Raw genomic sequence first — 27,050 nt, 5'->3', positions numbered from 1 at the left:
ACCTGAATGAGAATCCTCCCAGAGGTACTTGCTGCCTGTGTAGCCCTGGGCAAACTGGGGCTACCCCTCACCCAGGTGTGAGGATCCGGCAGGCCAATAGACATGCATAAAGCACTCTTCGGAGCTGGACAATAGCTAGGTGTTCTTGCACAGATTGTGCCCCCATCCACCTACTACCTACTTAGGAAGCCTCCTGGCTTCCCTCAAGTCCCAGATAAAGTCCCATGTTCTAGAAGTCTTTCCCAATCCCCCTTCATGCCTGACCTCTGTGGATTATCTCAGGTTGATCCCGTCTATGTCTTATTCTTACACAGTTGTTTGCAGTTGTCCTCCGTGAGACTGGGAGAGACTTAAAGGCTGGGACTCTTTTTTTTGATATTCTCAGCACTCAGAACAGCGCCTGGCATACAGTAGGCACTTAATAAACGCTTTTTGACTGACAGATCCCATTGGACTGAGTGTCTTGAGGACTTTTTACAGTGCCTGGCATACAGTAGGCACTTAATAAATGCTTTTTGACTGACAGACCCCATTGGACTGAGTGTCCTGAGGACTTTTTACAGTGCCTGGCATACAGTAGGTACTTAATGCTTGGGAACCTTGCCAAGTGCTTTACCAAGATTGGAGCTTGCAACAACTCTTAGTAGAAGATGTTACTATCATCCTGCTTTACAGACTGGGAAGCCGAGGCCTCAACAACAATAGGAGCCAACATTTACAGAGCGCTTTAAGGTTTCCCAAGCGCTTTCCATGTAATTCTTTCCAGAACTCAGTGTTCCTGGCAGGCGTGCGAGGATGGCCAGGTGACACGTCATCTTCCCTCCCCCCTTCTCCTTCCTTCGCTCCTCCTCCCCGCGAGAGCCGGAAGGAGTGGAAACTACACTTCCCAGCATGCCCCGGGGCTCCCGGCGCGCCCTCTCATTGGCCGGCTGTCGCCGACACGCCGTGTTTTGACTCGGGCGGATCACGTGCCTCCTTTGTTGTGAGCTCGAGCCTTCGAGCTAGGAGGTTGGAGACGCCGCCGGGAAGGGGAAGCTAGACGGGAGACCGCTCTCGCCAGCCGCGGCCGGGGTAACGTTGTCGCCCGGCCCGCGGGGGTCCGCTGTGGCTGAGAGGTAGCCGGGGCCCGTGACTCCGCGATCCGCCTAGAGGTGTGGGAGAGAGCGACCGCAGCCGACGCCGGCGGGGAGCAGGAAGCGGGGCCGTGGGGCCGTGGGGCCGGTAGGGCGGGGGGGGGGCTGGCTGTGGCGCCGGCCGGAGCGCGGAGTCGGGGTGCGCAGCGTGCATGCGGGGCTCCAGAGCGGTGCTGCTCCCCGACGCGCGGAGCCCAGACCCGGACACCCTCGTCTCTCCTCCTCGCCAGGGGGCTGGGGAAAAGAATCCGGGTCCGAGTTCCTCGCGCCCCGTCCGGGCCTGGGCCCGGGTCGCTACCCCAGTGTTATGCTCTTTGCGCGATTGCGAAACGTGCGGCGCCTCGTCACCTGACCGTGACCCCCCCCCTTCTCCCGGCCTTTGTTTGTTTAAGGCGGCGGGCTCGGAGACCGGCTGGGGGAACCTGGGTCCCCCGGGGCGGGGGTGCGGGGTATGGAGGGGGCGGTGACTCCCGAAGCCCCGCCTCCTTCTTCCTGGCCGTTGTTTCTGGATGTCTGGGCTCCGCTATCTTTACATGTCCTGCGGGCACCCTGTTAGCGCTTCCGGGATTGGCTGCCGGCCGGCTGGTGGGCGGGGCGGCGGGGCAGTTTCCGCGAATTGATTGGATGGCCTGTCTCCGGGGCGCTCCCTCCTCTTCCCTTTCGCCCGCCCCCATGAAGGTGACCTGGAGGACGCGCGCGCGCTCGCCCCTCCCCCTGCTGTCGAGGCAGTTAAGTTACCTTGAGTAGCGGCGCGTGGGGGAGAGGGCGGGGACGCTACCAGGGGTGGCGGGCCCGGAGTGGCCGTGACCTGCACGTGACCCCGCCCCGCCCCCCGCCCGGGCCTGGAGGCTGCCCGGCGGGGACGGACGCTGCACTCCGTACGGGCGCGTTCGTTTGGCCGCCCTTTGGGCCGGGCACAGCCGAGCTCCGAGTCTACGGACCCGGGTTCGATTGGTGAGACCGCCGCTTCTGCCGGCGTGCCCCCAGGGTAAGTGTTCTCTCTGCCATGTGGGGGGGGGCGCGAGTCCGAGATTCTCGGAGCCTCCGTGCGTCGTCGCCGGGCCCCTAGCAGAGGGAAGCCCCCGGTCCCGGGGCCCTGCGTGTGGGGGAGGGGTCGGAGCGCGGCTGGTCTACACCTGCGTCTGCCCCGCGCGCGGGGGAAGCGAGGCCCGGGAGCGGGCCCGAGAGGCCCCCCCACCCCCGCCTGCTCTCCGAGGCCTGCGCGCGGCCCCTTCTTTGCCTCGCCGCCGGCAGGGTATATACGCGGGCCTCCGGGCTCCTCCGGAGCTTGTGTGCGCGGGCGGGCCCGGGTCCGAACTCGTGTAAACAGGAAGCGGGGGAGCCCCGGCCCAGGAAGGCTCGTTCCGCTTCCTTGTTTCTGTGATCTTAACCTCGCCGAGGTCCCGAGAGGAGCCCGGGCCTCCCCTGCTTTCGGAAGACTGTGTTAGGGCCGAGTTAGTGACCCGTGGCCGCGATCTGCAGCCTGAAGGGCCCCGGGCCGCTCCTGCCCTGGGATGTCGTGGGGCTTTTCGTGATTTTTTCTATTTTAAACTTAATGAGAAAAGGAATGCCATGTGCAGAGCAGAGCCTTGGACGGGACCCCGCAGGAAGCAGTGAATTTCGGTTTGCAGAAAACCTGCCGGGTAAATGCCCCCCTTGTCCGAGACGCCTCCTCTGCACCCAGAGGGTGTGTTGTCTGTCCGTGTGTGGTCGAGGGGGGCAAATCCACCAGTCTCCTGTTTCTGCTGAGGCCAAGAGCATCTTCCGCCATGGGTCCTAGGCTTTACAGGGTTTTTCTAAATCAGTCAGCTCATTTCCACGGTAACATTCCAACCCAGTCATCTCCTACCTGAGACATTGCCTATGAAAATTTTGCCCCAATTTTCTGCATTCCTTGTATTCTTGGCTGCATAGATTTTATTTATACTGAACGTTTTGAATTATATTAATTTTAGTTATATAATTATATATAGTTTAAGGTCTGATACTGCTGAATCTACTTCCTTTATATCTTTTCCCCGGGCTAATTTTATTTTTTTTCCTAACTCAGTAAAATAATTTTTTAGTAATTTAATTGGATGACATTAAATAGGTTAGGTGAAATTGTTGTTTTAAAATTATATTGACTTTACCTTCTCGTAAATGTTACTTTAATTATTTAGATTTGAGTTTATATAAAAAGTACTTTATGTTTATGCTCATATGGTCCTATGTCTGTTTTGGCAGGTATACACTGAGGTATTTTATACTGTCTAGTTTTTTTAAGTGGTCTAAAGCTATATTGAATAATATTACTGATACATAGTGTAGGGTTTTTTTGACATTTGATTAGATCTACTTTGACTTTGAGAACATGATTATATCCCTGCTTTTTTTATGTGATAAATTCTACTCCTGCCCTTTATTTTATCTTTGTGTGTTTCTCTCATTTTTATGTCGCCTGAAAGCAACATATATTATTGAACTGAAATTTTTAGTCTGCTGTCCATTTTTGTTTTATGGGTAAATTCATCCTATTTACATTCCAAGCTGTGTATTTTCCTCCTTCCTATTTTTCCTCCCTATCCTTCTCACCCTCTTTACCCTAAATCTCCTAACTCCTCTGCTTTGCTTCTACCCACCACTTTGCCCTCCTGTTCATTAATCTGCCTCCCATCTAAGAATCCCTCCCTTGTCCCCCTTGTTCTCTTGTTTCTTTATGAATTTAGTTGGACGTATGTGCCCATGTGTGTATACACGTGTAATTTCCCTCTTTAACTCATTTCTTTCATTGTTGTTTTTAAGGACTTTGCACTGTATGCAACTAGTGACTATGCTAGTTTTCAATTGTAGACATCAAAAACTAAGGTGCTTTTCCAGCCCTGGCAATGCTGTAGCCAAATTAGTTGATTTTTTTTAAAGTTGAAGATTGGACCAATATTCATCATCCAAAGCTTTCATTTTTCCTCCATAAAATAAAAATATTTGTGATTACTAAAAGTTTATAGAGGCCACAGAGTGGCTTCAGAGTCAGAAACTCCTGGCTTTAAGTCCTTTGTCACCCTGGGCAAGTACCCTTATTTCTCATCCCCTGAATGAGTGCCCCAGGCAGCTCTATATCTGAGACTTTTATGTTGCCCATCCAGTACAAATCCACCTCATTATTTCTTCATCCACAGGGAGTGAAATCACAGGAGCCCTCTGCTTTGTTTTTTACACTTTTTTCCAAGTGTCTCTGAATTTTTTATTGACTTTGTTACCTTTGAGATAAATAAAAAGGCACTATTTTTTACATGACACATTATTTAGGGTCACCCTTAAATTTATTTTCAGAGTAATGGTATATATTATAAAGTTTTTGTTCATGAGCTTAACTGTACATAATTTATACGTATTGATACGTGTGTACATATAATACATATATGATATACATTAACAATATTGCATGTCTTGTATACTTTTTCATGTGTATGTATACATAATATATCTATGCACATGTATTCAAACTATAAAGAGTATAAGATAATTTTTAGAAAATACTCTAGCAGTTAGGGTATAAGGAAAGGCACTGCCTAGTTTGACTATTTGTGACAATTACTCAAAGTATTTTTTTTAATTTCAAGGTTCACGTAGAATTCTTAATGACAGTGTTGTTGTTTTTAATATGATCTTGAATGAAAAAGTGACTCTCATCCCTAACCTCACCTTATTCCATTCTTCACCATCCCAGCCTTTGGATTGTTTGGCCATGACAGCTGTTTTCTCTTCATAGCAACAATCAGAAGCTGCTTTTCAAAAAATGATCTTAACAGTTCTTTCAGCTTCAAGAAGCCCATGTCCCAGTGTAAGGGAATCAGCACCAGCTTGTCCAGTTGCCCAGCATTTTGGAGGTCTGTGCTTACTTACTGAGGATTTATTCCACTGTTTCACAGCATTCTTTTTTTTCAATTCTTGCAGTTTGCATTTTTAAAAATTACTTAGAATATTTTTCCCCAGTTACATGTAAAAACAGTTTTTAACATTCATTTTTAAGACTTTGAGTTCCAAACTCTCTCCCTTCCTTCCCCCCCCATTGAGAAGGCAAGCAATTCAGCAAAGGTTATACATGTGTAATTTTGCAAAACATTTCCATAATGGTCATATTGTGAAAGAAAACATAGACCAAAAAAAAAAAACTTCAAGAAAAACAAAGTAAAAAAAGTCTACTTTAGTCTGTATTAAGCCAACTGTTCTTTCTGTGGGGATGAATGGCATTTTCATCCTAAGTCCTTCAGAGCGGCATGAACTTAACTTTAAAAATAATAGCTGACAACAATTAAGTATTTTCAACTAAATTTTTTTAAAAACTTGCAAATAGATAGCCTGATAACAACTGAACCATTACCTCTAACTGTACTAAACATTCAAACAGTTATAGATTCAACTGGAAGGAAAAAGTCAATGACCTGGTTAGTTCAAATAAATCTAAACTAGTTTTTGAGGATAATCCATAGGTAGGTGTCTTGGGACAGGCTTGGGATTGACTAAAATAAATCAGACTCGGGACAACCCTAGACTAGATCTAGAAGATCCCTGGGTTTGTTTTCATCTGCCCCTGGGAGGATCACCCTGAAGCAGAAGAGACCCCTCGTTGTCTGGACTGTGATCTAAACAGGAAGGCACCAGAGAGGGGCATCATGGGGAGATAGAATTACTCAGTTTGGCATGCCGTATGCTTTAATGTGATTTTCCTTCTACTTGCTGAAGTAAAAATAATTTTATATTGTAAATTCAGGTGAGTAAGCATTTAAAAAACAGCGACTATCTTCAATCTAAAGTTGAAAACAACAGGAGTACATTCTAAGGCATCTGTTGTACAAGATCTGTTAAGGATGAAATGGCAATGATCTCAGAGGAACCATAGCAGCATTAAGGGGGACCAGCTAAAGCCAATCAAAGAAGATGGGATTTTAGCTGAGGTTTCAGGGAAGGCAAGAGGGAAAGGAGGAGAGGAGGGAGAGCATTCCTGCATCAGGGTGTCTGGAGAAGAAGCATCTTGTTCATAGAACAGCAAAAGAGACCATTATCCCTGAATCACAGAGTACTGGAAAATCAGGAAGTGGCCAGGTTATGAAAGGCTCAAAAAGGCAAATGAAATTTTATGTTTGATTCTGGGACTGTTAGGGAGCCACTGGAGGCTTGGGGCTAACGGTCACCAGGTCACTGTGCAGATGAGGAGAAGCTCAGAGCAGGATGGCAGACCAGTAGCAGAGGACAAGGGCCTGACCCCGTGAGCTGGGCCCAGCCTTTGCTTAGTCTCTGACTGATGCTCCTCCCCAGACTCTTGATAGGTCTCTGTATAGAGCACATCCCCTCTAATTACTGTAGAACCCAAACCCATTCAAATGAATGGGAGAGGGCTCCTCCTTTGGGTTCCATGTTTTCTGCATGTTAGAGGAGTTATGGTTACTTTTTTTTTGCTGGATACTGTGCAGTTGCTGTCTTGTGTGGTCTCCTTTGCGTTTCAGTTTTAGCCTAGTGCAGTAAAATGAGGCAGTCTTGCCTAGTGGATAGTGTTGAACTTGTTAGGAGGAATCAGGAAAGACTTGTGTTTGAATTACACCTATGGACCTGTCACTGTGTAATCTTGAGCAAATCAGTTAAATTTTGACCTTCCTAATAGGTTTATTGTGAAGTCACATATGGAAAAGGCCCTGCACACTGCAGATGTTCAAGCACTACCATTAACCAAAAAACCAATCTGAGAGTGTTTCTTCCAGCTCTCTGGTGTCGTGTGATAAATGCTCTGGTGCCTTGCCCTCTGCTGCTTCCCAGTCACTGCTGCTGTGGGACCATTCTTGGTCAGACTGGGAGTGCCATCTCAAGCCACCCCCCATATCTTCTTCCCATCAGGACTCCAGGCAGAGGGGGTGGTGCCATGGTTTGCATCTGCTCTAGTCCCAGCCCAGGCAGGGAAACTGGTGCAGTTTTAACTTTGGTCAGTATAAGAGCTGCCCTAAAACGGAATCCCTGGAATGATCCTGATGCTTCTGAACAGGGAGAGGACTCCTCAACTAACTCCAGCCTCCCTCTGGGCCAGGACAGAATGAGAGTGGCCTGTGGGAGGGTGAGGGGGCAGAACAAGGTTGCTGCCAGCCTCAGCCCTTAGATGCGGATAACAATATGTAGATTTTTGTATTCCTAGAGACATTCTCTCTCTCTCTCTCTCTCTCTCTCTCTCTCTCTCTCTCTCTCTCGTATAGCTCTGAACTCTTGGCAGAAATGCCTTAGAATGTCCTACATTTGAACCTTAAACATTCAGTGCGTAACGAATGTTCTATTCATAGATTCTTGGCTTAGAAACCGAACTCTCTGAGACTGTTGAGCCTCTTGTGCCCAATCCAATATGCTGCTCTTTTCTCCAAGCATTTTCTGCCTTCCCACAAAGGCTCACTGATCTAGCAGGGTCGGGAGGGATTCAGCTGAATGAATTGTCTTCTCTATATAGTTTAATACCATGTCTGTACATTCCCAATGAAAAGCAAATAAATGTGTGTGACTGTATGAGAGTTATCACCGTACCTTGGAGCTGTTTGACAGCAAATCTTATTCAGCTGAAGATTGGTTTTTTCCCCTTGAGTTGTCCTGGGTTCTTATTGAGACTTTCTGTAACTTATTAAAAGGTACTCAGTATAGAGCAGTTTGAGTTATGCACATTTAAGAGGTACTTAGTGGGCCTTTCGACGTAAAAGCAGACATAATTGAAATTTAAATTTGGCATTACACAGAAATTGTTTGTATTTTTAATTGAGTGGAATAGTAATATCTAAATAATTATTTGAATTGAAATAATTTTCTTTTCTTTTTCAAGTTTACAAAAATTATTCATGGCAACTCCAAAGTAATGACATAGAGGTGGCATAAATCATAAGTCCCAGCCCATGTTACCACACCGCAGACACTATGTATGGCCTGAGGAATACAAGGACCTAGAATGAAATAAATTATCCCCTGAAGCGGCTTCCATTTGAGGAGGGAGGGAGGCCACATCCCACATGCCCACGTCTACATAGGACTGTGTACAGACCCAGTGGAAAGAGGGTGGATGACTGCAAGGGAAAGGGGGAGGCATAGACATAGGAGAGGTTTCGTATGCTTGTTGAAGGTGAGAGAGAGAAAAGGGGTCCCCTGATGTTGTCTTTTTAGAGTTGCCATGTTTTCCAGAAACACTGGACCCAGAGTATGCAGGAGACCCTGAATGTGTCAAGGACAGAGCCCTCATAATTTATTGTTTGTACCCCAGTTGGACTCCCTGTGTGTGCTCGGAGTCAAGACAGGAGCCAGGCAATGTGTGCTGGACTGAGAAGCTGCTTGTGCAGCCAGGATCCTTGGGGATAAGCAGCCCCTTCTGTCTCATGGTCCAGCAGCTCCCAGGCAAAAGGAATGCAGCTTCTGCCTTCCTCCCCTGCCTCTCCCTTTTAGGTGGATATTTCTGTTTATCCTCTTTGTTGCACTTTTATGAATACATAATCTTCTGTTTGGATTTGAACTATGCACTTGCTTAGGGTTCCACATGCATGTTCATTTCTCTTGTATTAAGTGCAACTCATGGACCTCTGATAACTGTTTTTGTGTGTGTGTCCTGCACTGGTCTGGCTTACCTCCTGGTGAAGGGTGGAACACCACTGGGAAGGCCTTCCTGAGGAGTTGCAATCATGTACCCTTTTGAGGTGTGCCCACCCTGAAGAAACCAGAGCACTCTGGAGTGTGACCTCTTGGGGTGGTTTGGGTGGGTTTTTGGATCCTGATCTGGGACTGCATCAATGAGGGGGACACTCCCTTCACTAGGGCAGACCTCTGTCTACAACTTAAGAGTCTTAGGGAATTGTCAGGGGACCAGGCCACGGAGGATGTAAGCTGAGAACTTCCTGATTCAAGCCCACTCTGCCTCCCAGTACTTGGGCATGAAGTGAAAGCTAGTCACCTTCGCAGCGGGGCCTCAGCCTTTCCTAAAGGCCATTAGCTAGCCAAACTGTAGAGGAGTAAGGACCTGGTCAGTGGGCAGGGTCCTTGGGTCAGTAAAATTCCAGATTCTTAAGTCAGTCAGCAAGCATTTATTGAGCATCAACTGAGGCCCTCTATTAAGCCCTGGGGCCACAAAAGCAAGAATGAAGAGGAAGTTAGTTCCCACCCTCCAGGAGCTTATCTGGCATTATGGGAAACAGCCTGCTCTTACATGAATGTATATTCTGTGTCATTTATGTGTTCTGTATGAATATGTACTGGAAGGAGATAAGATGTCAGGAGAGGGAGAGTCCAGGCTGCATCTCAGCGTGTCCAGTAGAGAAACATTGGGTGCCCCAGAACAGTGTCTCATCTCAGCATCACTCCTGGTTGTTATTGACATATTGAACATAATTCATTTATCTCTGGCCTAAGAAATTGTACCTGAGGACAAAACTTGTAAAATAAGCCTTTTGGAAGGTAGTGAAACTGAACTCACATTTGAGACAACAAAGAATGACGGGGTCAGTTTAGAAAGATAGTAATAGTCTAGCACTGTCATTCTAACCATAAGTATAAGGAATTGATTTGTGATTGTATTACTCAAAACATTTTTAGTTTTATCTGACATAGCATATATTACTTTCAGGAAATGATGCCAAAAAGCCCTGATATGAAGGATAGCTAGGTGGCACCATAGTGCACAAAATGCTAGGCCTAGCCTCGGGAAGACTCTTAGTAACTGTGTGACCCTAGGCAAGTCACTTAAGCCCATTTGTCTCAGTTTCCTCATCTGTAAAATGAGCTGGAGAAGGAAATGACAATCATTTAGGTAACTCTGCCAAGAAAACCCCAAATGGGGTCATGAAGCATCAGATGTCACTGAAAATGACTGAACAACAACAAAGCCTAATATGGTGGTCCCAGCAGCTGATTTCTCTGTTGTTTCATTTTAAGTGAAGAATAATACCACAAATAAATATTTTGTCCGTGTGGCTTTGTGCAGTGAATGCTGATAAAGGTATTTACAAAATGGATAACTTCAAAATTTTTTCAAGGAAATTTCTGTCATCCCCTTTGCCTAAGTAGGTTTCATCTAAGGTATTTTATTAGAAAAATAGGTTTTTGGTTTTTACAGATCACAAAGAAAGGCACTTTCACATTCTCTTTAATAATCTATGAGTTCTTATTCTTACTCATTTGTCTTTCTGTCTTAATTCCCTCCTGTTGAATTTTAAAGTAATTTCTTCCATTTGCTTTTGAAATCCAATTGTCCACATTATTTATTTAAGCTGGCTCAGGCTATTGGGCTCCATAGACATCTAAAATGAGAATCCTGATTGTTAGAAGGCTTTTTCTTCTCTTTTGAAACCTGTGAAGTTCCCCCTTAGTGTGTCAGACTCTGTTGGACTCCAAAGCTTATCAGCCTTTGGATAGATCCTGAACTTGCCTGTCCTCACCCAGGCTGCTGCTGCTGCTGCTGCTTCCGCTTCCCCCACCCCTTCCTCCTTCTTCTCTTCCTCCTGGGATATTCCTACCATCTCTGTGGGAAGTTCAAAACTTTTGACTTTTTGAAGGTTACAACACTTTTCTCAGGTCACCGGGGGAGGAGAAGATAGAGATTATCCTCTCCCAATCTCTTTTCTCCCTTAAGGGCCTGTCTGGAACTACTTCACCCATCAGATTCTAAACTTATTGTTTTGTCAGAAGCTGACTGATTCCTCTTAACTAATCGCAATCCAGTTCCCATATATATAACATCTCACTTTATCCAGTGGCTTGAAGCATTTCACTTGACTCCACAATGATCAGGGACTTTTTTTTTTGGTTCACTCAAGATGTCCAAGAATTGATGCCTGTTTTATACCTTTGAGTAATTAATTCCACCATATCTCGTGCAATCCTCTTAACTCCCCTGAACAACACCTCTCTTCCCCCACCTTCCGTCCCCCACTACGTTGTAGCCATCCCTCTCTTCTGCATCACTTGGTATTATAGTTATTTGTATATGTGTGATCCTGGGATATGAGGACATAGTGTGTCCCTCCTGGCTGACAAACTCCCTGAAGGCAGGGACTGCCTTCCGTCTAGCACTGGGCTCATGCTGGTACCGAAAGAATGCTTACTAATTGTGTTGCTTGAGATTTTCGTCCCTCAGAGCAACTGGACTTCCTCCTGGGATTGTGCTTGTCATTTCAGCCTTCATATTGCTTGACTTTCTAGACCTGTCATACGGGCCACCCATTGCTATGATTTATTTGAGTACATTTAGAAGATAAATATGTCTTTTCCGATGATTTAAATATACCTGCAATTTTCTATTCTTAGAACTTGAGTCAAGTCTAGATTTTTTTAGTGTTCTTGAAAATCTTTGCCAAGCCAGGCGTGGTGGCACACACACCCCTTAATCCCTGCTTCTGAGGAGGTTGAGGGAGTTTCTTTCTGTAAGGCCTGACCTCATGGGGTGACAGGGGACCAGCAGGCTGCCTAGGGAAAGAAGAACCAGCGCAGATGGGAAATAAAGAAGGTCAGAGCTCCCAGGTCCATCTCATAGTTCATTGGTCAAGGGGCCAGGCGGTGGCTGCAGTACCTTCAGCTTCGTAATGACAGGAAGACCCAGGCTCAAAAAGGGAAGGAAATTAACGTCTTTGACAACTCTGATGTAAGCCACTAGTAGATCAACAAACCTTGTTTCCTTTTGTGCAGAAAGGGGAAAATAGCTCACAATAGTCATTTAAGCAAGTAACAAAACGCAAAAGTAAATTTGAAAAAACTATAATAAATGGGGGAAGTTGTCTTCAATCTAAAGAAGTCTGGCATTTAGTGCAATATTATTATGGAATCACAAAATATAATGGGTATCCTTGATTCCAGAGGACTGAGGATGGAGGCCAGAACCCACTTCCTAAGTGAGACCTGATTGATGGAGGGCACAGAATGAGACAGAATGTTTTGGATAGAAATCAGCTTTTTTCTTACAGAGCCTTTAGGGGTTTTTTGGAAAGGAGAGGAAGGATAGATTTTTGTATGGGAAAAAAAAACTTGCATTATGACTGTCTAGCTTGAAGGGTCACAGATAGGCAGTCTTGTTTGATGGTATTTCTGCTTTCCTATTAAAATGACATGATCCATTCTCATTGTAAACAAACCCGTGGCAGACTTTGATTTGAAAGGGAGGTGAGGAGCCATCTGGCCAAGCCAGGCTTCTAAAGAAGGAAGCCCCGATGTCACCGACCCAATGAGTGGTGCTTGAGCCTCTGAACTGGAAAGCAGCCCAGGAGAGGGACACCCCACCTCCTGACTCATGGCCTGTTCCGTTATGGGACAGTTGTTCCCTCTGTCATCAGTGATCATCATTTCAGCCCTGCTAAACCTAGCCTTTCTCTGATCTTTTCTTGTAGCTTTTCTCTTCCCTTGCTTCGCTTCCCTTGCTAGTTTCAGCTTTCATTCCTGAGGGTATTTACAGGACTGTGCCACACTCTCACATTCATTTTCTGTTACCTGGCTTTGTTTGCTTCTTGTGTGCATTTCATTATAAAATCTAACTTCATTGATGAGTTCCCTTTATATTTACTTTAATCTCTTAAGAGCAATCCTGTTTTTTCTCCTCACTAGAGTTGTTACTTGGTATAGGTTCAGAATTTCATTCTGAGTATTCCTTATCCCTCCTGGTCTGATTTTCTCTGAAGCATTTTTTTTCATCCATAGGGTCTTATCCATTTTTCTTTTGTTTAGTATTAGATTAGTATCTACTTTAATCTGCTTTGCAACCTCTGCCCAAATCCAGGGCACATGTCACCGCCCAGATTTCCTCTCCTCTCTCACAAACTCTAGAATGAAGTGGTCAATTTCCCCCAAGGTTCCCAGCATTTCTACTTTAGAAATCACTTCTTCGTTAGTGAGAACCAGATCCTTAATTTTCCTTTATTGATTTGTCCACCTTTTGAAGGTTAGTTTTTCTTCTTTTGGTGGTCAAGAAAGTGCTAGTAGATGTTATGATAATTGGAATTCCCCCATCACCATTATATCATACCTCTGGATTAAGGTTGTGATCTATTTACAAAACTTTGCATAAATTTCCTTTTTTTCCTTCTAGGTCAAGAGTTCTTAATCTTTTTTCTTTCATGTCTCCCTTTGCCATTCTGGTGAAGACCTTGTTCAAAATTAATGTTTTGAGAATCCCCCTGAAATCTGATTATTAGGATAAAATACATAGGATTACAAGGGAAAACAGTTATTATTGAAACACAGTCATCAAAAGAGTTTTAAAAATAGGCTCATACATCCCAAGTTAACCCCTTTTCTAGGTGCTCTGTTGTATATATATCACTGACAAAAATAACTTTTCTTATTTCCTCTTCGACCTTCACCCAAATATTCTTTCCTTATACTTTCCAGATTTCCTCTTCTAAGAGTACCATCTTAATATATAATGCTGTCTTATCACACCTGCCTATTACATGTTTTCTTAAATTTATTCAGAAATTTCAGTTCCGTAATTTCAATTATAAGTATAGTTACATCTGAAACAATGTACCTGTCTCTATATGTAAATTGGAGAATTAGTCTTTCAAGTATTTAGAATGGAAGGCTGGGATAGAGTGGGGTATATAGCCTTTTTCCCCTTCTTGCTGAAGTTTATTTGCTTTCCTATTTATTCCTGACATGGAGATCTGTTCATTGAAAAAAAGGTCAAATTTTAAAGATCTAAAAAGAAAGTTTGTGTTTTAGCCCAGATTTGTTTTACTTGATTGAAATTTGGATTGACATGTTTTTCCCTCTGAACCCTTTTGTACATTGCTGCTAATGGCTGAGCTATTTTTTCAGTTACCATAGAGATGAAGTGGCTCCCAAACTTTTAACTGGGCAGGTTTACAGCACATTGGGCTCTTTTCTCTTTGTAGTGAGCAGTGCAGAGATGAGGATTTATCCCCTGATCTTCTTTGCCCTAGTTAGAGCAATTTCATGGGATCCTTGCATTAGAGCTGGAAAGGACCACAGAGGCTTCATTTTACAGTTGGAAAAAACTGAGGCCTGTGGAATTTTCCATGTCACTTGAGGGGGTTGGACAAGGTCCCTTCCAGCTCTAGATCTGTGGTTCTGTGAGTTCCACTAGTAGATGGGGGGACCCACTGTAGGTCTCCAAGCTCACAGGCCAAATCTGTAAGTAGACCCCAGCTTTGCCACTTGCTTCTTTGAAGAGGATTCTCACTAGGAAGGCAGAGAGTAACTGGCACCAGCATCTCTTAATAACTTTTGTAGAAAGGAAGTTAATCCTTCTTCTCCTCCCCTTTTCATGTAGGGGAAATGGAGGGTCACAACTCGAGGAACAAAGAATAATTCTGTTTAGTCTTCATTTTATCCACTTAAAAGCAACTAGTCTTGTGAGCTCTGTTAGAGAACAACAGGCAAGGAATGAGAGGAGGAGGCTGTGAGAGATGAAGAACTACATCTGGACAGGGTTTGGTTGTTAACAGCTGTTGGTCAAGAAATATCTCCTGTTAAATGTCTTTAGCAGCCCAGAGCAAATGCTGCCAGATGTTCCTTTGAGCCCTGGACCACTGGAGTGGTGTTTCTGCACAGAGCCATTTGCATGAGAAAGACAGGAGAGAAAGGAAGGACTCCCTGGGGCAGGGACTATGTTTTAGTGGAGCTCTATTTATTAGGTCGCAGCTCCTTTGAGGCCTTCTGGTCTGGTCTCCTCATTTGCAGATTAGGGAACCTAGGCCCAGAGAGCTCATCTGACTGAGTGGTTGGTAGCAAACATTAAAGGACATGATGGCTGCACTGCTCTGTGTTGAACAAGTTGACAGTGAAATTGAGGAAGGTCAGGCCTTGAGTCACTGCTTTTTTCAGGGAGAAGGGAGAAAGGCAGACTAGTCTGCAAGCCTTTATTAAGCCCCTGTTAATGTGTCAGGCACTGGAGATACATACACATGAGTGAAGCAGTCCCTGTCCTCAAGGACCTTGTGTGTTAAGTATATATAGACTAAATGCAAGTTCATTTTAGGATATTGTTGATTTAATTCCTTTTAGAAATTGTTGGGTAGTAACATAAGGCCCCTCCAAAGAACTTTGACAAGTTGTGCTAATAGATCATTCTGACCCTCCCCATAGCATTCTAACTAGAAGGACACTTTCCAAGTGAAAGTACCCTTCTCCTGAGATGGCAGCGCTGTCCTCAGAAATAGGAGTTTGGAAGAAAGGAGACTTTTAGAGGAGGAAAGTTAATTGAGTTTCGTTTTAGAAAAATAGTAAGATTGAATGAGATAAGAATGAAATAGAATGAAAGAGAAAAATAGAGTGGGACTGGTGGAATTTGCAGATGAGGAAACACTTTATCAGTTGAGAGCAGCCTTAGGACTGAGGGGGAAAGTGACTGATCATGGGGCCCACAGGTGTCAGAGGTGGGGCTTGAGCCCTGTCCTCCTGACTGCCATGTAGCTGTGCTTCTCAGGGAGAATAGGCAGAATGAGGAAGATTTGTGTCCTCTCCAGGGATTGGTGTCTTGTACTTTGTAGAATGATTTAATGTCTCGTAACACTGGTTTTTCAGGTTGTATGCCCCCTCCAGCCACATCACATGGTGAGTTTTCCATACTTGAGATGACTTAAAGAGTTGGCTCCATTCAAAAACAAATGCAGTATCTGGTGGCCATCCTTAAAGTCAGTGAGCAGCACTTACTAGTTACTTGATGTGCACCAAATCCTATGCTAGGTAGGCCCTGGCAGCATAGAGACTAAAAGGAAATGTACCTCGCCCTCACTGGGCATACATTGTAATGGGGAAAAACCATGTGTACACAGCTAAAAAAACAAAATACACGAGAACAATATAAAGTCATGTAGCCCCTCTGCCTCAGTTTCCTTGTCTGTAACATGAAGGGCTAAGATTGGTGACTTGTCAGGTCCCTTCTAGCTCTAAATCCGTGATCCTGTAATTTCAGCAGGGAGGGACAGAGTGTCTAAGAGGGGATTGGGCAGGGCTGTCCGTGGAGGATGTGGCACTGAGTGGAACCTGGAAGCTGTCTCAAGGACAATCTTATCTGACTTCGCTCACCTGCTCCTGGGGTACCTGTCCCTCCTCAGGCTTGTGTTTAATTGTGCTCTACTCTGTGTTCTGTTAGCATAGTCTGAGAGAACTGTGGGACATGAAGGCATCCGAGCAGACTTGAGTGACAGGACGGTAACCCAATGTGATATAATGTAGGAAAGCTCATAGCCTTAGGTGAGGACTGGTCTGGTCCTCAATGCTTGGTCATTTTTGAGTGTAGCATCTGGTTCTCTTGTTATCTCTGGCAGAATATTTAAGCTTTCCATTTTAAAAAATGAAATTATTAACTGCTTTTTTGCATTCAGAAATGTTGCCTTTTTGTTCTCTTTCAATTTTAGGAAGGAAGATCTTTAGCAGGCCTTTCTCACAAGGATATAGCCAGCTGATGTAACCATGGTACTAATCCTGGGCCGCAGACTGAACAGAGAGGATCTTGGGGTGCGTGATTCCCCAGCTGTTAAGCGCAAAGTGTTTGAAATGGACCCCAAATCTCTCACAGGCCATGAGTTTTTCGACTTTTCTTCAGGATCCTCCCATGCTGAAAACATACTCCAGATCTTTAATGAATTCCGAGACAGTCGCTTGTTCACAGATGTCATCATCTGTGTGGAAGGGAAGGAGTTCCCATGCCACCGTGCCGTCCTTTCGGCCTGTAGCAGCTACTTCCGAGCCATGTTTTGTAATGACCATCGAGAAAGCCGAGAGATGCTGGTGGAGATCAATGGCATTTTGGCTGAGGCCATGGACTGCTTTCTGCAGTATGTTTATACTGGAAAAGTCAAGATCACCACTGAGAATGTCCAGTACCTCTTTGAGACGTCAAGTCTCTTTCAGATCAGCACCTTGCGTGATGCCTGTGCCAAGTTCTTGGAGGAACAGCTGGATCCCTGCAACTGCCTTGGGATCCAGCGCTTTGCTGATACACACTCCCTGAAGACGCTTTTCACCAAATGCAGAAATTTTGCTTTGCAGACTTTTGAGGATGTGTCCCAGCATGAAGAATTCCTGGAGCTTGGCAAAGACGAGCTCATTGATTACATTGGTAGCGATGAACTGGTGATTGGCAAGGAAGAGATGGTCTTTGAAGCTGTCATGCGTTGGGTGTATCGGGCAGTTGACCTGAGAAGGCCCTTGTTGCAGGAACTTCTGACCCATGTGAGACTGCCTCTCTTACATCCCAACTACTTTGTGCAAACTGTTGAAGTGGACCAATTAATCCAGAATTCTCCTGACTGTTACCAGTTATTGCATGAAGCCAGACGGTACCACATCCTTGGAAATGAGATGATGTCACCAAGGACGAGACCAAGAAGGTGAGCAACTTTTCAAAGCCGTAAAATAAGTCCTGCTTTTGACCTTAGAACCTGAGTGACCTTGACCAAGTCACTTATCAAGGAAGTTTAGGACAGAGGGACTTGGAGATCCTTCCAGCTCTAGACTTCGGATATAGAAGTCTTAAGTCCCATCATTTCTCTGGGCCTGTAAAATGAGGGGATGGACAAGGTGGCCCCCAAGGTCCCTTCCAGTCTAGATTTGTTATCCTTTAATTCTGTGAGCTGGTAGGAGGAGTCATGTTTGCAGATTAGATTCTTGATGTGTTCAGTGCTTAATCTGGGGACAGCAGAAAGCAACCAAATAAATACAGTTTTGATGATTTCTCATTATAGCAGCTTATAGAGCAGGACCAGAGAACCTTTTTTCTGCAGTAGAGAACATGAGACATATATCCCAGCAGCAGTCCAGCTCCCCCAGCATTGCCCACATGGGAACTCCAGTTTAGATAGTCTGGGCTCTCATTTCACCTGCTTTGAAAATTGTGTGATCATCCTAGTTAATGTTGACAATGGTGCCTCCTGAGTGCCAGGCATTGTGCTAAGTGCTTTTACAAATGTGATCTCATTTTATTCTCCCAACAACCCTGGAACTGCGCCTATGATTGCCATTTTATAGATGAAGAAACTGAGGAAAACAAGTCTGAAGCTCTGTGTGATGCAGTAAAGGTGTAGGGGGAGAGGATAGGAGAGCTGAGGGGCAAGGTGGGGAAAGAGGAGTCTGGGAAAACTTGACATAATCAGCATTTATGAAGCTCCTACTATGTGCCAAGCATTATGCTGAGCCCTGCTCACAGTCTGAGGACTGGAGATAACCACAGAGGGAAAGCACAAGCGTTAAAGGAAATAGAAAAGGCTTCTGATTTAAGGTGGGGTTTTAGCTGGGAAAGCCAGGCTTTGAAGATGAGGAGAATGTTCCAGGCATGGGGCACAGCCAGAAAAACAGTCAGGAGATAGAGAGCCCTGTGTGAGGCCCTGGGTCAGGAGAATGTGGAGGTAGGGTTAGGTGGAAGAGGCCTAGAGACTGGACTGGGAGCAGGTGTGTCACGTAGGCCTCATCCAAATCAACAATCAGAGGCTGAGGAGCTCTTCCTTGGCCTTCCCCAGTTCTTTCTTGTTCAAGCTGTGACAGCCCTGCACCTGGTTGGGTCTGTGTAATGTAAAGATCTTCCTGTCCATTAATAGGCCTCAGGGGGAGCCCAGTAAGGGAGGCTTGTTTTGTAGGAAGGCCCACACTTTTTGTTAATTAAAGAGGCACTGGGTCAGGAGGGTTGTGATGCCCTCTGGCCGTGAGAAGTGTAGTTATACTCTGAGGTGAGGTTTTGCTTTAGGGGCTTACTCTTTGGAAGAAGGTTAGTATGCCAGATGAGGCTCTGGGTAGCCCTTAAGCCCTCTCTCTCTGGTAACTATGTATGTATGTAATGTATGTATCTGACATATCTATTGCTTATGGTCAGATAATTAGAAGCCCTTTCTGTTAAATAGGTCTTTACTTCTCTGCTTGTAATTTCTCTGTTGGTATATGTGATTAAAGAAGATTGTTGACCCCTCAAAAGTTGCTTTACTTTTAGAAAAGCAGATCTAAAGACTTGTGCTAGTGGCCCTCCTGGATGTTTTAGGGTGCTTGCAGGCTGACATCGCCCCCTGACATCAGGGTCACCCCCTAACAGGCCTTCAGGAGGTGTAATACCAACCCTGCTGAATTCACTGCAGCACAGCAAAGAAGGAGATAAGCCTTTCCATGCATGTAGAGCATCATGCCAATTTACTTCAGTCAGATGAGGATTTATTAAACTCTTCTTGTATAGTATGCCTTGGAGATACCAAGATGAAATGAAAGTATTGACTCTCTAGGTAAAGGCACACACAGAGAAATGAATACAGAATAATTCAGAGGGAACATAAGCAAGGGTCTTCACCTTTTAGTGGGTTCCCTGGCCCCCTCTGGCCATTGGTCTATAGAGGCCTGTGCATCTCTTCTCAGAATCATGTTTTTAAATGCAGAAAATAAAGTACTAAGGATCACAAAGGTAACCAATTCTTCCAAAAGACATTTAATAAAATATTTTTTAAAAAGCAAGTTTATAGATCCCAGGGTAAGAACCTCTGAATTAGAGAGATCAGAAAGGTTTCCTTATAGAAGATGAAGTCTGAGCTGAGCCTTGAGGGATGCTGAGGATATTAATTGGTAAAGCTAAGGAGGGAGTGTGTTCCAGGGGTAGGAGACTGCCTGTGCAAAGAGATAGAAGCTGGGAATGGAATGAGGAGTGTTAAGTGACCAAAGGCCAATCTGGCCAGAACAAAGGCTTTGTTGTGATCAACTATGATTATTGATCAGTGGGGTGGTCAGGCCAAGAACTGAAATTCCCCACCTATGCCTTAAACGCCCAGCTTCCTCAGTGCATTTAAAATACAGTTTCATTTATAGAAACCCATCTTGCAGAACTTTGAAAGGCTACATCTCTTGTGTAAAGTGAAGTGTGCCTCTTTTAATAATGAGAGAGGTCCTGTTTTTCTAAGATGGCCAGATGACCCCCTCTATTAGATCATTACTGAGTTAGAATAATTGGGCCTAAGAGACTCTGCTAAGAGTGCATTTGGCTGCATGTGGGGGAAGCAGGGAGCAGGCCGCTTGCCTGACCTGGGTTTGCCACCTAATGGTTGGAGAAAGGAATTCCTGGAGTTCCAGAATCTCAGAGTTGGAAGAGGCCTCAGGGCCATCTGGTCTAACTCAGACCATGCAAGAGGAGACTTTCTTCCAAAAGTTCCCCAGCCGGGGTCATGCAGGGATTTGGAGAAGTGTGACTCCTCATCTCCCCAGGTGGCCCACTCTTTTATTTTCTTTGGGTACCCCATTTCATTGCACCCTGTTTGCTTTCATTAGAATGATTTTTCCCTTTGTAATTTTTTAAACTTTGAACCAGAAAGTCTTATATGTAAACATGACTGTGTCCTTGCACAAAGAAGACTGAAAAGTGCTGATTATACATGAAAATGTGCCACTACTGGCTTTAGCCTATTCCTTTGAACCTGTATTAAGTTCAGCATGGCAGTGCCCACGTTGCCCTCCCCATCTGTGGCCTCCCTTGGACTCCTCTCTTTGTGCGTTTCATCGACTTTTCTTCCCTGGTTTTGGCACCATTATCATTACCCCTCTCATCTCTCTCCTTAGAACCAGAATTGTAGAATGAGAAGGAACTTAAGAGGTCACCTTGTTTTGCAGGGACCAAAACGCTTCAGCTACTTGTCCAAGGTCACGCAGCTCCTTGGAGCTAAGTCTAGGACTCAGATCTCTTGCCTTCAGTAAAAATAGCTGATGCCTGTAAATGCCCCTTGGGGAGGTCCTAGAGATACTGTTATTCCCATTTTGCAGGTAAAGAAATTGAGGCTCAGGGACTTGTTAAGTATGGAAGATGGGATTCCAACTTGGGTGTGTCTTGGCTCTGAGGCCAGCCTTCTTTATTCTGCCCCTTCATCTCCAGGAATTCCATCATCATCTTTCTGGGATGCCTTGTCCATGCCAAGCAGCATCTCAGAGCCTCCCATTGATTCTATTGCCGTGGCTTTTCTTGGAGAATAAAGGAAGGAATTGGAGCATTTTCAGTGTGTAAATTTCATGTCGAAAAGTTCCCCTCCACACCCTCCTGAAATAAGAAGGCCTTTTCTCTGTGGCTAGCTGCATCCCTCCAGCCTTTGTTTGGTGTTTCACAAGTTTTAATAGAGCCTACAAATTGCGAAAGACCATTTATCGAATAAAGGTTTTTTTATAGCCTTGAAAGTAAAGCTTTCTAGTAAATTTCTGAAGTGTGCCAAAGTCCAAATGCTCAATACTCAGTATACTGGAGAGAGGACGAGGTCTAGAGGCAGGAGGTCCTGAATTCATCCTCCTGCCAGAACAAAGGCCTAAAGGTAGCAGAGAGCCATGGGGCATTTTGAGGAGAGGAGTTGCACAGTCAGACATTCTTTAGAAGTGTTAACTTGACCCTGTGTGGAAGATGGATTGGAGTGGGGAGAGGCTTTAGGCATGGAATGCAATTAGGTTTTTTGTCATCATCCAGATGAGAGGTGGTGAGGGTCAGAACTTGGTGCTGGGTGGAGAGAAGGGGATACCAGATGAGAGGGGCGTGTTGCAGAAGTGGTAGGATCCCTGAGGCTTGGCACTTGACTGGACGTGTGAGATGAGCTGAGGATAACTTGAGGTTTTAAATGGGACCACTGGAAGGGGAGTGGTATCTGTGGCAGAAACAGGGATGTTTGGAAGAAGGGGGAGTTGGGGGAGAAAGAGAATGAGTTCGGTTTGGGCTAGCTGTGGGCTGTTGGGTAGTACATAATCTCCCAGGCAGTTGGTGCTGGGGGCAGGGCTGGCATTCAGGCCTGACCCACAGGATGCATGGGAAGGTCAGGCCTGAGAATCCTCCATGGACAGAGGAGAATTGAAACAAAATTAGTTTTTAGTGGAGGAATTTCCTGCTCGCTCTTCTTATACAGGTGTTCAACCCAACCACTTTACTTGCATGCTCGGCCTCTCTTTATTTGTCACCTTCCTACCTCCATGTGTGGACACATTCCCCTGGGACTTCTCGGTTCTCTGTTGAAGCCTGGCTGATTTGTCCTCACCTTCAGTTACCATCTCGATGCCCATGACTCCAGAGGCCTCATTTCTCCCATGGATCTAGTCCATCCTTGAACTGCCTCCATTTGGATATTCCTGGCAGCAGCTCAAACTTTGAAACTTGCCCCTTTCCCCCAAAACTCATGCCTCCCCCTTCAACATCCCTGTTTCTGTGCATGACAGCACTAGCCTTCCTTAGAGGAATCTTCTGTTTTTTCTTCCCTCTACTAAGATGTCCTATCCTATCCAGCCTCCCTTTGGGTGATGTTTGCCACCCAGTCAGCCCTTTCTCACCACCAGGACCTACGGACACATAGGCCCAGACGAGGAGCCCTCCCTCCTCCTCAAGACAGCAAATAATATGATATAAACTATACATGTGCAGTCATGTTAAACATTTTCCACAGTAGCCATGTTGTGAAAGAAGAATCGGAACAAAAGGTAAGAAAAACCATGAGAAATAAAAAACAAAAAAGTGAAAATTGTATGATCTGCACTCAGACTCTAGTTCTTTCTCTGGATATGAGTAGTGTTTTACATCACAAGTCTTTTGGAATTGTCTTACATCATTGTGTTGCTGAGAAGAGCTAAGTTTATCACAGTTGATCATTGAACAATGTGGCTGTTACTCTGTGTAGTGGATCTAAGGATTCTAAGAAGCAGAGGAAGGCGTGGACATGGGAGGTGGGGTCTCTAGGAGGCCAGTATCTAGTTTGGCTACATCAGAGATGGGGGAGAGGAGTGACATGAGAGAACTCGTGGGAAGGAGGTGGGAGCCAGATGGTGAGGTCTTGGTACTTCATCCTAAAGGAAATTGGGAGGCATGGAAGACTTTTGAGCACAGGAGTCATCCAGTGCCTTGAGAAGATGCTGGGAGGCAGGGAGACCAGCCACAGGTGACTGCAAGGCTCTCACCTGGTTCATGCAGCCCATCTTGAACCTTGCCCATGGATGGGCCATGGTATACCTTAGGAAAAGCCATCTGTACAGTTGTCTCTTCCTTGCTAGGAGTTTCTAAATGCCTTGGTAGACAGGGAACTATATCTTGTTTCTTCTGTGAATTCTTCCTAGGGCCACCTTTTACATCATGAGTACTTAATAAACATGTTCAGTTGAATACTATCCGTTGTGAGAGATGGCATGCACCCAACTGGGGCTGGTGCAAACATTGGCCTGAAGTTTTGAGATCTGATTACACAGGCTTTAAATTGAAAAAAGAAAAGAAGGAAAAAAGAACTTACAGTGCTCTGATAAGCCTGGTGCTCAGAATAGTGGCAGTACCCCTCCCCCCACCTTATTCCCCCCCCCCCCCCCCCAACCACATTCTCTGCAGCTTTGGGCAGGAGCAGCACTGTACCAGTCAAATGTTTAATAATAGCAAGGAGGACAGGGTCCATGGGGTTGAAGGCATGTCCCCATGAGGCTAGGCTTTCTTCCCTCCCACTCTTGCTTGCTCAGTGCTGGGGCATAGAATCTGCTTGTCCATCTGGGATAGGAGGGGACCTCTAAAGGTTAGGACTGATTGGGTGGCCTTCCCACGCTTAGAACATCACGAGAGCAAGATGTGCCCACTATAAGCTTTTCCCTATAACTTGCTGTCAAAACAACAGATGTGTCTTTCTCTTCTTTGAGCTGATCTAACTATATGAGACCAGGAGGAGGGGTGGGAATGATTGGGACATCTAATCTTCAATCACATTGACTTGGAAGGTATAAGTTGCCCAACTTGTGGGTCTTCTTGGGCATCCCAAAGGGTGGAGCCATAATACAGTTACATCTCTTGATACTCACCAGGGAGCCACCATGTGAAAAACCATAGGTGTCAGCTGGATTACCTTCCTTCCTTTGACTTGGATGTTACGTTGGTTAGTTTTCCTGGACTTATATTGGGAAACATGGGGGGATGGAGGAGTCTATTGAGAAATGAAGGTAATGTAAAAACAAAAGAATTCAGCAAAAAAGAAATTTAAGCTGTTAGCTAAGTGGAGGGAATATTTTTAACTAGCAGTAAATTAGATAGTCTCTTCACCATAAAATTGCAGGGCATGTGTCATAAATTCCTTTTACTTCTAAACTGTGGAGACTCTCACATACAAACAGTTTGTTTCCCCATCTTCTCCAATCCCTGTTTTGTGCTGGTAATGCATCTGACTTTGTTTCTAGCAATTAGCTGAAAGCATCCATAGACACACCATCCTGTATAGTACGATAAAATTCCCCACTGTCCTTGTCCAGCTCTTGCCGTGATAGCATAGGTGGTGATTTGCCGGCTTAGCAGTCCTGAATCTCAGCTCCATGAACCTCCACAGGTCTTGGTTTAGGGTCATTGCAGACATCTCCTACCCAGGTGACTGGAAAGGGAAAGTTGAGTCCATGAACTATAGACCATACTATCCCTCCCTTTTCTCCCATTCCCCAAAACCAGTGGGAGGCAGATGAAGATGCAGGAAAGAATAAGAAAATGCATGATTATTTAGCATAAAAATAAAGGATAGTATGATGGTGTAGAGAGAGCTAAATTCATCCCTGGTGCTGTGAGCTCCCCTGGGGAGCTACCCACTTGTAGTTACCTTCTACCTGATCATTAACTACTGGGGAAACGCAGAGGAATAACTCACGCCCTCCTTTTTGAAGGTCTACACTCAGTACCCCAACTTTTGGGGGGGGGGTTGAGGGAGTTTTCCATTAACCACTAATAAAGGTTATGGTGGCTTCAAAAGTTCTTGTAAATCCCAGATAAACCACTCTGACCTACTATTCTGGAGCAGTGAAGCTATTTCCCTTTTCTAGGGGTCCAAATGCCACACCTCCACAGCTAAGAGTCTTGGGTTTAGAATACATTACCTTCCCTTGTTTCAATCAAGTTCCAAAAAGTTCATTCGTTTCAGTTGTGTCCAATTCTGTGACCCCATTTGGGGTTTTCTTGGCAAAGCTACTGGGCTGGTTTGCCGTTTCTTTCTCCAGGTTTCCATCAAGATTTGCATTCAAATCCTCTTCTGCCATATACTATTTATGTAATGTACAAATTGTTTTGTCTCAATGAATGAAAGACTGAATGAATAAATAAATGAATGAACCACAATCTTGCCACTATCTTCTCAGGCTCACAACCCAGGAGACATCCTGGACTCTTCACTCTTTCACCCTCCATATCTAATCTTTTGCTAAATCTCTCTCTTTCACCTCCTCTGGGCCCCCTTCTTTCTTCTGACTGTGTCTCCACCTTGGTGCAGCCCTCATCAACTCACCCCTGGACTGTTGTAGTAGCTACTGGGAGACTCTTTCTTCTGCATGTTTCTCCCCACTATTCCATCCTCCATTCAGCCACCAGTGATTTTCCTAAAGTGCAGACCTGATTGTATTACCCTTCTCCCTTCAATATACTTTTGCCCCCTGAAACAAATACAGAATGCCCTTTTTGGCATTCAAAGCCCCTCAAACCTGCCTCATACTACCTTTGCAGGTTTGTGTCATATGCAAATTTCTTAAGTGTACCACCTACACTTTTATCCAAATCATTAATAAGAACATCAGGGCAGCTAGGTAGTGCAGTGGATAGAGCACCAGTGCAGAAGTCAGGAGGACTTGAGTTCAAATTTAACCTCAGACACTTGACACTCACTAGCTGGGTGACCTTGGGCAAGTCACTTAACCCCAATTTCCTCATCCTGGGTCATCTCCAGTCATCCTGATGAATATCTGGTCACTGGATTCAGATGACTCTGGAGGAGAAGTGAGGCTGGTGACCTGCACAGCCCTCCCTCACTCAAAACAAAGTCAAGTGCAAGTCATTTCATCATTTCTGTGATGGCATGGTCTTCTTCAGCAGCGAAGGACAGAACACACACACATTTATGATATATTATATACATGCACACACACACAGAAAGCAAGAGAGCCCACTTGCTTTATATACATTTGTTTCCTTCTTGTTCTTCCCCCTCTAGCTCCTGTTAGATTTTGAGTTCTTTGAGGGCAAGAACTGTCTTTTATCTCTGTGTCCCCAGCTCTTAGCACCAGCATAGTAGATGCTTAATAAATGTTTATTAATTGATTGGACTAAGGTTCCAACCCATTTGTCCAGGTAGGGGTGTTGCACGTGCAGTTGTCCATGTGAGGGGGAGTTCTCAGGAATAGGTGAGGCCTTTGAACCCTCAGGTTCACCTTTGTTGGTGATAAGAATGACAGGCAGCAGGGATTGAGAATTGCTCAGAGGTGTTGCCTTCCCCACTCTTGCTCACCGTGACAGAGCCAGGATTTGTAGCCAAGCTTCTGACATTCAGCCCAGTCTGCTGGCTCCTCATGGCAGCTGATTTTGGCCTTGATCATTTTCGTTGACCTACTCTGTGCGTTTTGTGTTCTGGCCTCTCTTCTTGCTTGTACAGGGGTTTTACATGAGACTAAGATTGTATTTGTTTTCAGGGCTTTTACAAGTAACCTCCAGTATTACTTGCCTTTTGAGACAAAGGAAATCCTTGGCCTGGTACTTTTAGGAAATGGTCCATAGCGCTTCTGAGAGATCTTTCATAGGTGATGATTTAGACTCATTCTGAAGACAATTTGGGATCATTTTCCCTAAATGAGTTTTCTAACAGTTGCCTCCATTGGGCTTCAACTTTTTAGTGAGTTGTGGCCTAGTGAGAACTTGGTGCAATTTGTGCCTGTCACCTGTTCCCCAAGAAAGGTCTTTCTGTCCTTAGCAGACTTAAAGATTTTGTTCTGGATTCTCCCTTCTCTACAGAAAAGCTTCACAAGAGCCTCAGTCTGGATCCCTGGGGTTGGCTAGTCCAATGTTAGATCATCTCCATCTCCATCCCAATGGTGACTCCATGTTAGGCTGGAGGGAGAGAGCATGTGGACTTTGGGGGCCCAAGGACCTGCATTGGAATTCAGGCTCCCTTCTCTCTTTAATCTCTTTGGGCCTCAGTTTCTTCCTCCAAATGAGTAGGAGGACTACAT

General features: G+C 45.1%; 1 protein-coding gene and 1 long non-coding RNA gene across 8 annotated transcripts in view; one reads left to right on the top strand and one right to left on the bottom strand.

The window, feature by feature from the left end:
- Positions 1-936: 936 nt before the first annotated feature.
- The window catches only part of KLHL24 (kelch like family member 24), a 48,870-nt gene continuing 22,756 nt past the window's right edge, over positions 937-27,050 (top strand). Inside the window, exons 1-2 of one of the 6 annotated variants that reach the window (XM_072640352.1) lie at positions 937-1,071; positions 16,487-17,461. In XM_072640352.1, the coding sequence (XP_072496453.1) occupies positions 16,542-17,461 (920 nt within the window). In that variant the 5' untranslated portion in view covers positions 937-1,071; positions 16,487-16,541. Of the gene's footprint in view, positions 1,152-1,638; positions 2,122-4,842; positions 5,003-5,025; positions 11,758-16,486; positions 17,462-27,050 lie in introns of those variants that run through there. The other 5 variants (XM_072640349.1, XM_072640348.1, XM_072640350.1 and 2 more) reach the window with 5 other exon arrangements.
- The window catches only part of LOC140525199 (uncharacterized), a 30,018-nt gene continuing 27,107 nt past the window's right edge, over positions 24,140-27,050 (bottom strand). For both annotated transcript variants that reach the window (XR_011973961.1, XR_011973958.1), the window contains one exon: positions 24,140-24,442. This is a non-coding gene — a long non-coding RNA (uncharacterized lncRNA). The remainder of the gene's footprint in view (positions 24,443-27,050) is intronic.

This window comes from Notamacropus eugenii, chromosome 2 (assembly GCF_028372415.1).
Source record: "Notamacropus eugenii isolate mMacEug1 chromosome 2, mMacEug1.pri_v2, whole genome shotgun sequence".
In the NCBI taxonomy this organism is placed as follows: domain Eukaryota; kingdom Metazoa; phylum Chordata; class Mammalia; order Diprotodontia; family Macropodidae; genus Notamacropus; species Notamacropus eugenii.
The sequence above is the reverse complement of the archived record's forward strand: the minus strand, read 5'-3'. Positions and strand labels throughout refer to the sequence as shown.